The 14,390-nt window shown below is 45.7% G+C and overlaps 1 protein-coding gene across 1 annotated transcript in view; it reads left to right on the top strand.

The window, feature by feature from the left end:
- CAPN13 (calpain 13) overlaps positions 1-14,390 on the top strand; it is a 47,279-nt gene that overhangs the window by 1,555 nt on the left and 31,334 nt on the right. Inside the window, exons 2-3 of the mRNA XM_054290510.1 lie at positions 9,950-10,019; positions 11,317-11,435. Of these exons, the coding sequence (XP_054146485.1) occupies positions 9,950-10,019; positions 11,317-11,435 (189 nt within the window). The remainder of the gene's footprint in view (positions 1-9,949; positions 10,020-11,316; positions 11,436-14,390) is intronic.

Raw genomic sequence — 14,390 nt, 5'->3', positions numbered from 1 at the left:
GATCTGCTTCTAGAGGACTTTGTGCAAGCCTGAAAAGTTGTTGAATTCTGTTGAAGATCTCTGATTCCTGTAATCCAGGCGACTGACTCAGCAATACCTATTTTAAAGTAATTGGGGCAAGGCAGGAGATGAAGTTTGTGTGCTGATTCCCAGTTGCCATTTAAAAGGCAGTTATCATCTGGCATATGGAAGTTTAGAATGGGAGGTAGGAATCACATGCTCAGCTCTTTTATCCCAAGACCTAATTTAGGAAATCTTCCTGTGGTCCAACTGCTGTGTGCCATTTGCTGCTGGTGCAGCTCCTGGATGAGCCATGTGCTGCCCCTTTTCTGGATTTTGCTGATCACTCTGCAAGTGCCTGGGGCTTTTGGCTTCCCTGGGCTGGGACAATGCCTCAGGGTATAGGGACAGTGACTGTGAAACTGTGAAGAGACAGCATGGAACAACAGGAAAATATTTATTTGGATGGCAGATGGGTTAGGGCAGCGAGGGTGTGCTGGAGCTTGGCAACGCGGTGGCCTTGGCGCAGCAGCAGCAGAGGATGCAGCCAGCATGGATGTTGAAACTCATGGATCCCAGAAGGGAAGCAAAGCAGCCAGGAGAGCCTGCAGAGCTGCTAAATGTGGATGCCCACATGGAAAGGCAGCCAACACAGCACATGGTAGGTGTGGAGGTGCTGGGTGCAGATATTTGGGTGTCTTCTGTGCAGGTGCCATGAAGAGATCATTGTCTTCTGCAGAAGCTGCTCCCACCACAGGCTGAGTGTCTGGGCTTCTCCTTAGGCAGTTTTCCTTCAAAGTCTGTGTCTGGTGAGAGTGCAGCTGGTGCTGTGTTTTTTAAACCAGCACTCTGCCCATGGGTTCACAGCAGGTGGGAAATTTGGTTGTATTAGGAAAGTAACTAAAAATGCAAAGGAGAAGAGTTAGTTGCCTGTTTCCAGTCTGAGAGAGAAAAAAAATAGGATAATTAAGCATTAGACTCAGAAAAGACAAACACAGATATTGGAAAGGACTCTCCAGGGGCATTTTAAAGATGAATAAACTGGAATAAAATGTTATGATACAGTTCTCTTAAGTCTAACACCCCGGTGCTTTTGCAGCAGAGAACTGTAGGACTACAAAAGGACTACAAAGTGACTTAGAAACCCAAATACCACTGATTTTGAGGCACTGTGCTGTGGGATGAACATCTATCCCACTCTAATATCCTGAGAGTTATTTCATGTGCAAAGGGACTGACGTTCCTTGCCAAAAGCAGAATCTGCTACTGCTGGTGCTTGAAGTTTGTCAGGTGAGGCAGGTATTGGAGAATTCCCTTCTATTTTGCTGAATCCATGAATACTAAGGTTCTGAATGAAAGTTTTTGTGCAATTGGTTTCAAAAATTTACATATGTCCTCTCCATCCCAGCACTTCCCTTCTGAAGAATTTTTTTACAGCAGCCAACAATTTTCCAGAGTGGTTTTTTTTCAGGAAGGAACAGAATCAAAATCCTTGGCTTTGCCAGAGCTCTCCTTCAAAAAATTCAACCATATGCTCATGGTCCAGGGTTCATGATGTGAACATTGAAAATAGGGACACAAAAACATTGTGTCTCTTTTGTTCTTTTATAGAGGCTAAAGCAGCATCACCAGCTGCCTTTCTATGGCAAGGGACAAAAGTTGAGACTGCTGGCTCAACTGGGTCATCTGGAACAGAAACTCAGGGTTCCAGTGCTGAAGAAGACCCCATTTTTTCCCCCTCAAAATTTTTGGCCAAAATTTTCACCTGCAGATGTCTCCCAACCATGCAGGCTTCACCTTGCCAGACAAGATGCGAGATAAAGGGGCTGAGGAGAGCAACCAGAAATTCTCAAATGTCACCACAACAGCCATGCTGTGTCATGGTGACATCAGAGTGTGGCCTCCCTTTCCTGACAGAATGAAGCAGGGGTAGAAGATGTTTCTGAATTGCAGTGTTTCCTTTTCATTTTTAGAGCTGCAGATGTGTGGAGTGAGGGGGTCAGGAGGCAAATAGAGTTGTGTTTGCATTTCATAAGTCCTGAAAGGCCAATGCTGTGTCCAGCTGGCTCTGGGAGTTGGTCCCCCAGGAGGAAGAGGGAGGTACCAGGAGATACCAGGTTGAGCAGCTTTCACCCATGCAGAAATGTTTGTACATTCTTTGTTCCTGGGCCATTGCAATGCTAACTCTAAGGATATGTGATCCCAGGTGTTTAAGCTACCTAAACAACTCAGACCAGAGATACCTGTAATTTCCCCAAGAGAGACTGTTTCCAACCTGAATGCATCTCCCAGAGACTCAGTGCAGTTGTATCCTGCTGACAAATCATGGCCAATTTAACCTACGTCTGTGTTTTTCTCAGCCTCCACCATTAGCTCCCTCTGACATTAAAATAAATTTGTCTGGAATTGTACCTGTGACTGGCATCTCAGTCCTAATAATCTCTTAGCCTCCATTTACTGTCGTGCAGTATCTGGTTATTTAAGTGGTAGATAGCAATTATAACTGCTGTCTTTGTTCCAGATCCAACTGAGCAGCTGAGCAACATGCTGCTTCTATTTTACCTTGTACATTGTCAAGAGAATTGCCAATTATGCTCAGAGTTTGGAGTCTTCATATCTGAGGGTAATGTATAAAGTGGAGAGAAAACAGCTTGGTTTCAGACAGTGACAGTCAGCAGTGACTGTCAGAAACAACTTTTTGACTTGTAAACTCATCTTGTTTAATAGGCATGTGCCTGAAAAGGGAGGGAAGGTGGATCAGGAGCACCAAGATGACATTTGAAATGTCACTTTTCCCAGCTCTGCAATAGTTACAGTTTCCCATCAGATGGAGACTGCTTCAGGCTGTGTTTGCATCCCAGGCCCACAATCTATGCCCATTGAAATGTGAAATCTGTAACAGAGGTTTTGCATGTGGTATTTCAAGCATTACTAGAGGTCAGGCTGAAGGGAGCAAATACAGCAGGACCTCACAATTAACTATTCCTTTGGCTCACCAACAGTTTTGAGAAATGGAAAGAAGCTCTATTTTAGACTGAATATAGAATTTTCTATAGCTAGGCTTTTCTAAAGATCAATCAAAGGGAAATTCTTCATGAAGAATTACGTCAGATTTTGAAAACTGAGATGCTCCTTTTAAAATGTTCAGAACAATTCTTTTTCATTGTTTGCTGCTTTTCCTTCACACAAGCTATTGATTGGAACTGAGGAAGCCATGGAATGATTAACTGTTGCAGAATATGCATTTTTATTCAATTAATGTTCAGGCTAAAGATTTCTCTCTGTCCTGATCATAGCGCATCGTACTGTGCAGATGCAAAAAGAAATTGAAGGAGGATGGTCCAGATGACATGAATTGTGGTGATGCTAAATGTGGAATGCTTTACTTCTGCTAACATTGGTTACATTTTCAGATATAATGTGTGTGAGGGGAGAGAGATTGCCACCAGTGCACCAGGGCTCAGTATGGTGCCCATTGCAAATGTGAAGGATAGTCCATGATCTCAGTGCTTATGTGCTTTAAAAGAAGGCTAAAATGGGCACAGGGTGAAGTTGCTGAAGGCTTTTCTGGAGGGTCTTCAAGGTTGCAGACTACTCCTCCTGCCCTGCTCACCCTTGGTCTCCTGAGACCCTGTAGCTCCCTTGTGGAATGAGGGGATGCCGGGCAGGAGCTGGCATAAGAGGATCTGTCCTCTGATTAGCACAGACAGTTGTGTGTGGGGGCAGCTGGAAGAAAAGCTGCAAGGTGGCCAGTGGGAGTTTGAGGATCAGCATGGGAGGAACCCCTGAGTGCCTCTGATGTGACTTGTGGGGATGTTCCTGGTGGAAGGACTGTCTGAAAGAGCTGACAGGGGCTTTGTCTGCATCATCACCCGGCTCAGAGCATCAGGGCGTGGGCTCCTTGGGTGCTTGTCTCAGGTATCTGGGGTCAGGTTGATACCTCAGGTTTTAGCTTTTATATTTTTCAGATTCTTCACTGCTTCAGTGTGTAGTTCTGAACTCCATATTAGGGGATGGTGAGCTCTCTTCACAGAGTAGGTAGATAAAACAATTCCTTCTCTAGCTGAGGGACAAAAGATCCAAATCTCAGGCCCAAGAGCAGAAGCAATGGCAGGATGAAGAGAGAAAAACAAGAAGGATGGGATTTCATAAGCTAAAGCTATAACTGGGCAATTAAGTCCAATATGCAAATGGACCAGAACTTATAAAAGTGTGAGACCTCATGACCATCATCTATTTTGTGCTATTTTGGGTTCATCTTGGCTGGGCTCTTGTGCTGCCCTTTGTGGATCCATTGAGGCCTTTTAATAAATCCCTGCTTTATTCTTTAACTCCATCTAGCCTTTCTTCTAGGTCAGCCTTCACAAGGCATCAAGGGGATGAGGAAAGTAGTGTCCAAAAGATTCCTTGGATGGAAGGTGCAGAAAGAGGCAGTGTGAACTCAGGCAAGGGATTCACCTTGTTCTCATAGCAGAGCCCTGTGCTACTGCACTCAGCACCTAAAAAAACATTGGAGAAAATTATACTCATGGAGCCAATGCTTGTTAGCTGGGAAAATGATCCATGATTTGAATCAATCACTTTGTAAAAGGGTTTGCTCATGTTTTTAATTCCCTTCCTCTGTCCCTTCCCAAAGAAAACATAACCACCTTTCAGGAGCAGAGTATCTATTGTTATCCTGCATAGCTTTTGGTGATTATTTGTTCCTTGGCCTGTTATTTATTTCCCAGAAATTTCCAAGAATTAGCATCAGCATTAAGGAATTTTGAATCCAGCAACTGACTTTTAAAAATGGACCTTTTAAAAACTTTTTTGAAGTTAGCATCTTTCTGGATGGATAAACTGAGCTGGATTTCCTACTGGATCAGCCTTGGCCTGTCTGTAGCTGGAGGGGACTAAAAAACAGATTTCATTCAGGCAAGAATTTAGACAACAATTTGAAGTAAAACCAAAAACTTGTTTCTAATAGAAGAGAGGGAAAATAAAGAAAAACCTGGCAAAAACAAAAAGAAGAGGAAAAAGAAATGAAAGTTGTTACACGAGAGGTTTTAATGAGGGAAGTCAGGAATGTGTGGCAGTGAGGGACAGTGGTGTCCTGCAGATCTGTCCCTTTGGGGCCAGCAGTCCCTGGCAGGAGCCAAAGCTGCTCACCAGCTGCTTGTGCTGGAGCTCACAGCTCCAGCCCTTCCCAGGGGCCTGGAGGCTCTTGGATCCTGTTCAGTGTTTCTCCGTGATGAAACTCAAAATCAATCCGCCCTGTTCCTCTGAGTGCGCGTGTGCAATCAGGGTGATTGAACAGGAGCAGCATCCCCAGGCTGCCACTGCCTCAGCCCTGCCTACTCAGCTGATTGCACCTGACCTGCAGTTGGAGTTCACCCCTGAGGGCTGGGGAAGCTGCTCTGCATCACCAGCCACGACATCTGTCCTTCTGCAAGGTGGGAAATGTTTGTTTGCATAGTATATCCCAACTCCATTGGTCTTTGGGGAGAGCAGGTGGTGATGGGAAGTTTGTGCATCCCGGGTGGGTTGAAAGCAGCACTGCTGTGATGGTTGCTCACTGCCCTGCTTCCCTTGCCAGGCTGGGGAGTCTCAGGCAGGACCATATGGCTGTGTTGGCTGGAGGGTAGTTGGTAACACCATGGTACTTCCAGCTTTTGATGTATGATCACAGGGGGAGGTTCCAAGACCTCCAAGGAAACTCAAAGGCTACAGGTACCCAGGACTACTTCCCTTGTTCGCCTCCTTTGTCTTTGCCTCCTTTATTTTAGCAATGAACCACACAAAGCAAACAGGTTTCAGGTAAAACCTGAGCTGGTTTCTGTTTTTTGTCTGGTTGTTGACACCAGTCCATCCTCCAGCAGGACTTGGCTGTGACGTTTGTGGGCTCCACGCCTGTGTGGAGTCTGGTGAGCTCATTCTTCCGATGCAAAAGAGAGCTGGAGCAGAGCATGGCTGCTTTTATAAGCAACAAATGCATTTGTATTGAAATCAGGCAATTAAGAATTGAGCTATTCTGCTGTAAAGCAGGGAATTGAGTTCTGTCAGTGCAAGCAGACCCCTTGAGAGTAGTCTGATTTTTCCTATTAATTTTGACTTGCTCAGTTATCCTCTCCCTCTCCAGTCTGTCGCAGACAAGTCATTGCATGTCAGATCTCTGGTGTGGCCCAGCACAGCTTCTATTGTGTGAGTTGGAAAAGACCTTTAAATCAGGGAGTTCAACCATTATCCAGCACTGCCAAGCCATCTACATGTCTTTTAAATACCTCCAGGAGAGGTGACTGTGAGCAGCCTGTTCCAATGCCTGGCCACCATTGGGTAAATGAATTTTTCCTAATAACCAACATAAACCTGCCCTAGCACAATCTGGGCCATCTCTCTCTTGTTCTGTCACTTGTTATCTGGGAGAAGAGACTCTGTACCCTGGCTACCACCTCCTTTCAGGCAGATGTGGAGCCTCCTTTTCTTCAGGCTAAAAAATCCCTGCTCCCTCATCTGCTTCTCATAAGCCTTGTGCTCCAGACCCTCCACTAACTTTGTCCTTTTTTCTGCCTCCCCTCCTTATCCAAAGTGTCTTATTTCTGTGGAAGTTTCCTGTGGTTATGGGATGTATGGCAGTGGTGTGACTGACCCCTCCTCAGCCCAGGGAACTGTGGTACAGTGTTTATTTCTTAATCCACAGCAACACTATTACAGGCACATCAGTGCTGCTGAATTAACATTTGTCCAGCTGAGAACAGTTTGGCTTTCAATAAATAGCAGCTTTTTTATTTGTCATAATTTGTGTGTGTTGAACAGGGAGCACCATTACTCACAATGGCAGGGATGTGTAAGGATGGTGGAGCTGCAGCAGAGGGGAGCAACACGAGTGTGGCTGAAGGGAAAGATCTGTGGCAGGAACAGAAACAGGGCTGGGATGTTATTTTAGGGCTCAGGTGAGCTGACCAGGAGGTGCCTCTGCAAACAGCTCCAGCCTCTTAACCCTCAGTGGCCTTGTGCCTGCACTCAGGATCATGCTGGGCCAGTGGATAAATGTGGGGGAAAGTGGCCAGCACTCAGCCAGAGCAGCCTGCAGCCAGACTGGCTTGCACTGCCCAGGAAATCCCACCGCAGGCTTCCCATTTTTTACAGAACTGTTTGACTGTGTCCTTTGCATGTCTGCCTGTGGTCTACATCTACACTACGCACCTCCAGCTCCTTCTGGGGACTTGTTCTTCCCTAAAAATTTCAAGCAATTATAAAAAGAGCTTTAGAGTTAAATGCATGCACAGGACACTTTCATTCCACCTCTCAGATTAATTCTCTGTCTTGCCCTTTAGATGAACAGACCATGCTCTAGAGGATGAACTGGTTTGAACTTGAACTTCTCTTTCTTTTTGAATGCATAATGAAGCCTTCAGTGGTCCAGGGAAAGCCAGTGATGAGAGCTTTGTCCTGGGGGGATGAGTTCAGGCAGAGTGCTTGCCTTGCAGCCCATTTTGTTGCCTTCACTGCTGGGCTCATGGATACTCTGAGAAGAGACCATGTGGCTCCCTGAGCTCCTTCTTCTTCCCCCTTCCAGCCAAAAATGAAAAGTCTCGGTGAAAATGCCACAAAGGCTCATCATTTCTCAATGAAACAGGGCACTGCTTCTGGACAGACATGTAGTTAAAGCTGTGGTTCCTCTCTTTGTCATGCAATTTGAGCAGTAGGAAATAGTGAGGCTTGCACATTTGGTGTAGTGGTAACTGTGTGTTTAGCTGTGTTTTGCAATAATGGACAATATGGTGTTTTATGACTGCTGTATTCTTGCCTTTGAAGGAAGAGGAGCTAATTGGAGATTTCCTTTCCTCCCAGTTGAAAAGGTGCAGATTTCCAGAGCACTTCCATCACCATTGTGGCCTCTCTGTGCTCTGTCAAAGCCCTCTGTGGGTCCAGACAGCTGCTGATCAGCCCCTTCCCCTGGCTGGTGGAAACAGCACACTCTGTTGTGTCTCAGTGATTGCCCTGGAGCCTGTGGGGAGTGCAAACTCCTGGAGCAGAACTCCACGAGCTGTGGGGAATGCAGCACTGGAGAGTTCCCTCTGCCAGCCACAGAGATGTCTGTGTGCACAGTCTGACTTCAGATCATGTCTTTTCTGGTTTCAGACTAAATTGCCAGTTTCTCTCAGCAGGGAAGCTGCTTAATGGCTCAGCTCATCCCCGTTTGCTCACAGGGGAGTCCACCACCTTGGTCGGCAATAGAATATTTGGTGAGGCATCTAATGGGCTGCCTTTTCAGCCAGTCCCCACGAGAGGCTAGCAGGATCCACAGAGCACTTCTGAGCTTTAGCATCCTGGCACAGAGCACAGCATCAGCCTTTTCCTTGGGAGTCCCATAAAGACACAGCTGCCTTCCCATCAGTTTCAGGCTCATGCACCTGGATGGTGCTTACCCCCGTGGCAGCTATAGCCCAACCACCCTGCTTCTGGCAAGTCAGACTTCAAAGCCCTCAGAAATTATGGGGGAAACAAAAGCAGCCATTCTTTTATGCTGTTGGTTTTCTGGGATGACTACTAGCAAGTCAGCCTCACACACAAAAGCATGGGCAAGTTCAAAGCCTTGCCATGCAGTTTAAACTTTCCTGCTTGGGGAAAGTTTTGAGTTCACCCAGGTGGGAAAGGGAGGTAGGGAGAAGATAAGGCTGGGATGGATGTAGAGCAGAAGGGAGAAGGGCTCAATGCTGCTTCTTCCTTAAGCAATCAGCAACCACTGCTGCTGGTGGCCACATGTCTTGGGTAAATCTCTTGCTGCAAACCCCCAAAGTCCTGGGATAGCTGGGGATGGCTGTAGGAGAGCATCTCTCCAGGAATTTGCCTGCTGAGGCTGCCTTCCCCACGTCAGCAGTGCTCTGGGAGCATGATGTGCCCACCAGCCTGGAGCAGTGACGTTGCATTGCATCTTTTCCTGACAGGGAAACGTTTTAGAGGGGTTTGATCACTGTGGAGCCATTTCAGAAAGCTGACAGCATTTGCTAATGCTGAGCTCACACAACTGTGTAAGTCATGAGTCACATTGTGAGCTAGTCTTATTTTTGTGCAGCATGTCAGACCAGCTGGGAGGAAGGAATGCCAGGGCCTGTTGAGGGAAGGGCTGCTGTATTTTTTTTTTTTTTTTTTAACCAGGACTTTTTTTCCTTCCTTTTATCTCTTTGTTTTCTTACATGTGTGATGACTTGCCTATTTCAGGCTGATTGCTCTTTCAAAACAGAGCCTTACCACGGTGGAGAGTGCCAAGGGTTCTTCATGGGGGATGGTGAGGCTGCTCCTTCCTGAGCACTCAGATATCCCAGGCCAACAGCAGGCACAGCTGGGAGAATGGTTCACATTTCTGTGTGCAAAGCCAAGCTCTGAAGTGCTTCCCCCTTCACTGCCCAAGCAAGACTCTCAAGGAAAATTCTCCCTGAATCAAAAATGTCAGCCAGGCCTATGGGATTTTGCAGACAGAGATTAAGTTCTCTTTCTATATCTCCCTCACCAGAGTGAAGAAAAGCAGCCCAGGGTGACCTGTATTAGACCTGAATGGAAACACAAAAGGCTTAGAGTGTAAAATGCTCCCAGACCCACTGCTGAGCTGAAGTATAGACCCTGTTCCTCTTTGCTTGGAGACCTGTGTGTCTGTGCCCTGCTGTGCCTCAGGAAGCTGCATGATTTCACTGGCAAGCTCAGAGCTGTCTCTGAAAGGTGTCAGCAGCATCAGAAAAACCCAAATGAAAACTCAGGGAGCACCCACCCCCAGGTCCCCATCCCTAGGAATATCTGAGCAGGTTAAAGAAGAGATGACTATCTCCTCTGGTTTTGTTGGTGGCAGGCAGCAAAACATCAGGGCTCAAGAAAAGCAGTTTTCAGACCTGGAAAAGGTAGGCAAGGGCAGGAACACACTGCTGGCAAAGGCTGGGTACTCACACTGCTCTTTGCATTTTCTTTCCTCCAGGAACTTCAGAGAAATCCTCATTTGATCACGGATGGAGTTAGCAGATTTGACATCATGCAAGGAGAAATAGGTAAGGTGATATTCTTGATTTGGAGGAGAGCTGCACAAAGCAATAAGCTGTGACTGCTTCGCCATGTTCCAAGTGCTCAGTGGGAAGATGTGGACCATGGCAGCTGCAGTTAACAATCAGTGCAGGTCAATCTAGACTGGCACAAGTCCACAGACAACTGATTGCAGATATTTAACAGGATTCCCAAATGCAGCAGCTCAAATCTTTGTCACTTTTGTCTGGCATCTGCCTTCTGTCTGTGTAAGGCCAAGCTTAGAAATGGAGATCCAACTGAGATCAGGCAGATGCTTCAGGAAGAAAGGTCAAACACAGTTGAGTGTGAGTAGATAAACAGGCACAGCTCTGACTTCTGTAGGGCTGAATTTTCTTTCCTTCCTAATATCTTCATTTGTCTGCCAGTGTTTTCTTCCTGTGGATATTTCTGTTCAACTCCTGCAATACTTACCCAATATCAGAGTAGGTATCTGCACCCTGTGTCAGTTCCATCTTGTGCTCCTTGACCACGTTTGTCTTTGAGAGCAGCTCTGCTCCCATGTAGTAAGAAATGCCTTCCCATTTCTCACTCCACTGAGAAGTTGGAAGGTTTCCTAAAGAGTGTTCTGTGTGACATTCACATTCTCTGAAAAAATTCCTTTGCCCAGGATTTTTCTCCTGGGAAGCTGAGAAGCCTCAGAGAAAAGGAAAACAATTCTTATCTCATTTCCTTCTCCTGTGCTTTGTTCCTTTGGAATGTGCTTGGAGATTGTTTACCCACAGGTGATTGTTCCATTGGATTCTGCTGTGAGTTGTTTTCACTCATTGGCCAATTGGGGCCAAGCTGCATTGGGACTCTGGAAAGAGTCACTAATTTTCATTATTTATCTTTTTAGCCTTCTGTAAGTATCCTTTCTGTATTCTTTAGTATAGTATAATATTCATTAATATAATATAGTATCATAAAATAATAAATTAGCCTTCTGAGAACATGGAGTCAGATGCATCATTCCTGCCTTTGTTGGGGCATTTCCCAACAAATACAATAGTTCTGGGCTGCAAGTCTCAACATGACTGCAAAAGACAGGAGCAGCCTGAAAGTAGAAAAGGGTGGCTGGTGACAGCAGGGCTCCCAGTGGACATTGCTGGTGAATCCTGGACTGTGCTTCACCATTTTGGAGGGGGGAAAGGAGACAGAAGAATGTTGGTTGCTTTTAGCAAAGTGGCTCTTAGATGTTGCAGCCCATTCCCTTTCTAAAGAGCCAGCTGCAATCCAGAACAGCAAGTGACTGACTGGATGCCCTGGATTCTTCCCTCCCCTGAGGTGACTGCTGGATGCTGGCTGCCCTGGGCTCCCTGACGCTGCGAAAACAATTTTTGGAAAATGTTTTGCCCAAGGACCAAGGATTCCAGGAGGATTATGCTGGGATTTTCCATTTCCGGGTATGTACTCCCTGTGCTATTGGTACCATTTGAGCTTGGCTGGGTTGGATTGCAAAGGGCTTCAAGCTGCAGCCCCACATCCCAACACCCTTGAATGCTTTGGTTCTTCAATGGTGACTCCCAATTTGGAACTTTGCAGAAAATCCTGAATTCTTTAATGATTCCTCATGCTCCAGGTGGTGCAATTGCACTTCAGGGAATTTGATGCCCTTTTGTGAAAGTTATGACTGCAAAGGCAGCGGTACCAGCTGTTCAGATAGATTTGTGTACATATATGTTTTAGATGGCATTCTGGTGGCTGCTTTGATTTGGGCAGTGTGTTATGGCTGTCATCTCACCTGCACTGTCTATTTGGGCCCATTTTCTGTTTCCCCACTTCACCTTGCCCTTTTAGCTCGTTGAAACGGCTGGAAATTACAAATCCTTGGAGACAGATCAGAGGAACAGGCTTTTGATATTTTGAAAAGAGATTTGTTTCAGAGAGAGGAACAAGGCTTTTTAGTAAATCCCACTTTCTACCAACTCCTGAAATTGTCTGAATCTCCCAGGAGGGTGACTCGGGTAGCAACTGGCAGGCTCTGCTTGCTTGTGTCTGAGTCAAACAAATATCTGGTGGGATTAGAAGAGCTTGCAGCACCATTAAATTCCAGAAGCTAAACTGGATGTGGAGAAAATCTGGATAAACTCAGCCATCCCTCATCCCCCTTACTTCACAAATATCTCTTGTTTTATGCAGTTCAGCACCAAACAGAGCTCTGGCAGTAGGACTTGTTTGACCTCCTAGGCTCTTGTGGAGCAGCACCAGGAGGATTATCTTGTGGACAGTCTAAATTTTGCTCTGTTCCTTTGCTCCTTAAAATACCAGATGTTTCTATCTTGGCCCATTTCCAGCACACACACTGCCATACTGTGTGAGATAAACCAGCTGAAGGGACACCAGTCTGCTTAAAACACATTAAAAGGATGCAAGCTAGATTGTCTTTCATGGGAGCTTTGAAAAGATTAGTTAGGCGCAATCCTTAAATCTTAAGCAATATAAATACCTTACAGTATTTGAAAATGTTTTCCCTGTCATCTCATCTGCAAATCAATGCAACTGTTTCTGGCTTTCCTTGAGCAATAAACCCCTGAGAAAGTTCCTCTGAATGGAAATGCTTCTCTGCAATGCCTTTCAATTATTCCATCAAAGATATTTTACTGCCATCCACAGGCTAAGCAACCAGTCCTCAGTTCAGTGAGGAATCACAAACAAGGCATATCATATGCTAATAGAATAATTTTAGCTTATAACTTTTTTCCTCACCATTTTGGAAGTGGAGCATCTTGCCTCTCAGGAGTACAAGGGGCTGCTCCAGTGTTCCTGTACAACAGGAGCTGTTCAGCTGCAAGAGTCAAGGGTGTTCAGCACTTCATCAGATGTAGTTAAGATGGGCAATGTTTTTATCTAGGGAATAATTACAGTGATGTTATTTCCCCAGGGATTAAGTTAGTCCCATGTTTGCATAGGAATCCCCTTCTCACAACTGGAGGGATCTACCCTGGGTGTTAATGTCCCTGCTCTCAGGAAGAAACTGATGAAATCTTTAAAGACCATAAAGACTTCAGTTTCAGGAAACATCCAAAAAGTACTTTTTAACACCATACAAAAGGTTGGTGTTAGTTGATAGTTGATAGACATGTAATTTTCTCCTTACTCGATTTCAGAGCTGGATTTTTCTAAGATCCCTGTCCAGGAAGGAAAAAAGGAGGCAAAATAACCACACAGCATTCCCCCTTTGACCATCAGGACCTTAGATGTGTTGTTATCGTCTTGTGACTGTCCATTTCTTTTTCCTTCTCTTAAGGAAAATAAAGTCCTGATTTAAAAGGCTTATTCTAAATGTGGAGGCAAAGAACTTTCCTCTTTGCATCCTGCCTAAATAGCAATTCTTGGTTTTATTTACTACCACATTCACAGCTGCAGTACTTAAATCCCATAAAGGGATATAAAGAAATTTCATTAAGCCAGACTCAAGCCACATCCTCTTGCTTCAGGCTTCTCCTGCACCACTCTTGTACTTCCAGAGCACTCTGGGATTTCCCATGAGGTTTCTTCTTCCCTCTGTGGCTTTTCCTGTCCTTGTGAGCTCAGATGAGACCACCACCTGAAGGTCTGTGACAGTCAGGACAAAGGAGCTGAAGAAAAACACAGTGCTGCATTCAGACTCCAAGCTTAACCACCCTTCCAAACATGGCCAAGGAACTTGACTTTTGGAAAAACATCCCTCAGTGGGTTTAGACTGCATTAATTCCCTCAGCAAGTCGTGCATGTTCTCCTTGTTTACCTGTTGTGATTGCACATGGGGAGGCCTGGCTGGGTGTCACACCTCTTCTCCACACAGACCTGCTCCTAGGTGTTGGCAGAAGGGCTCCTGAGGTGACTGAAAGGACATTTCCTTTTGGACATTCCTTTTGCCTGTCTCTCCTCCAGGCAGAGGACAGCCAGTGGAAGGTTTTTCCTCAAGCCAAAACCAAGCAGAAGCCCCAAATCTCTCCCGGAGCTCAAGGTAGAGGTTCCAACCCAAGTTAGAGGTTCCAACCCAAGTTAGGGGTTCCAACCCTCCTGCCACCACTAGTGCAGGAAGGGAGAGGCCTGGGTGAGGCAGAAATGTGAGCAGGATCAGACCTGCTTTCAGCTGAGCAGTCTGTAAGCTGCTTTGCTGCTGGGCAGATCTGCTCTGGTGCTTTTCTAGCAGAACAGCTCATTCTGGGGTTTTTCATTGACCGGAGCTGTTGAAATAAAATCATGTTAGACTAAATCTATTGCTGGCATACTTCCACTAGAGTCCTTAGCATTACTGCAAATAAGAGCTTGGCCTCTTATGATTTCGAATCATGGTAAGCTACATTAATCTGCTAATGACTCTGGAAATGGCTCCTTTAGTTCATCCCTGCAGATCTTTATTCCTGTCTTTT

Source organism: Melozone crissalis, unplaced genomic scaffold, assembly GCF_028551555.1.
Source record: "Melozone crissalis strain CALT ecotype California unplaced genomic scaffold, PUWL_Pcris_2 ptg000081l_1, whole genome shotgun sequence".
Classification (NCBI taxonomy): Eukaryota; Metazoa; Chordata; class Aves; order Passeriformes; family Passerellidae; genus Melozone; species Melozone crissalis.
The sequence above is the reverse complement of the archived record's forward strand: the minus strand, read 5'-3'. Positions and strand labels throughout refer to the sequence as shown.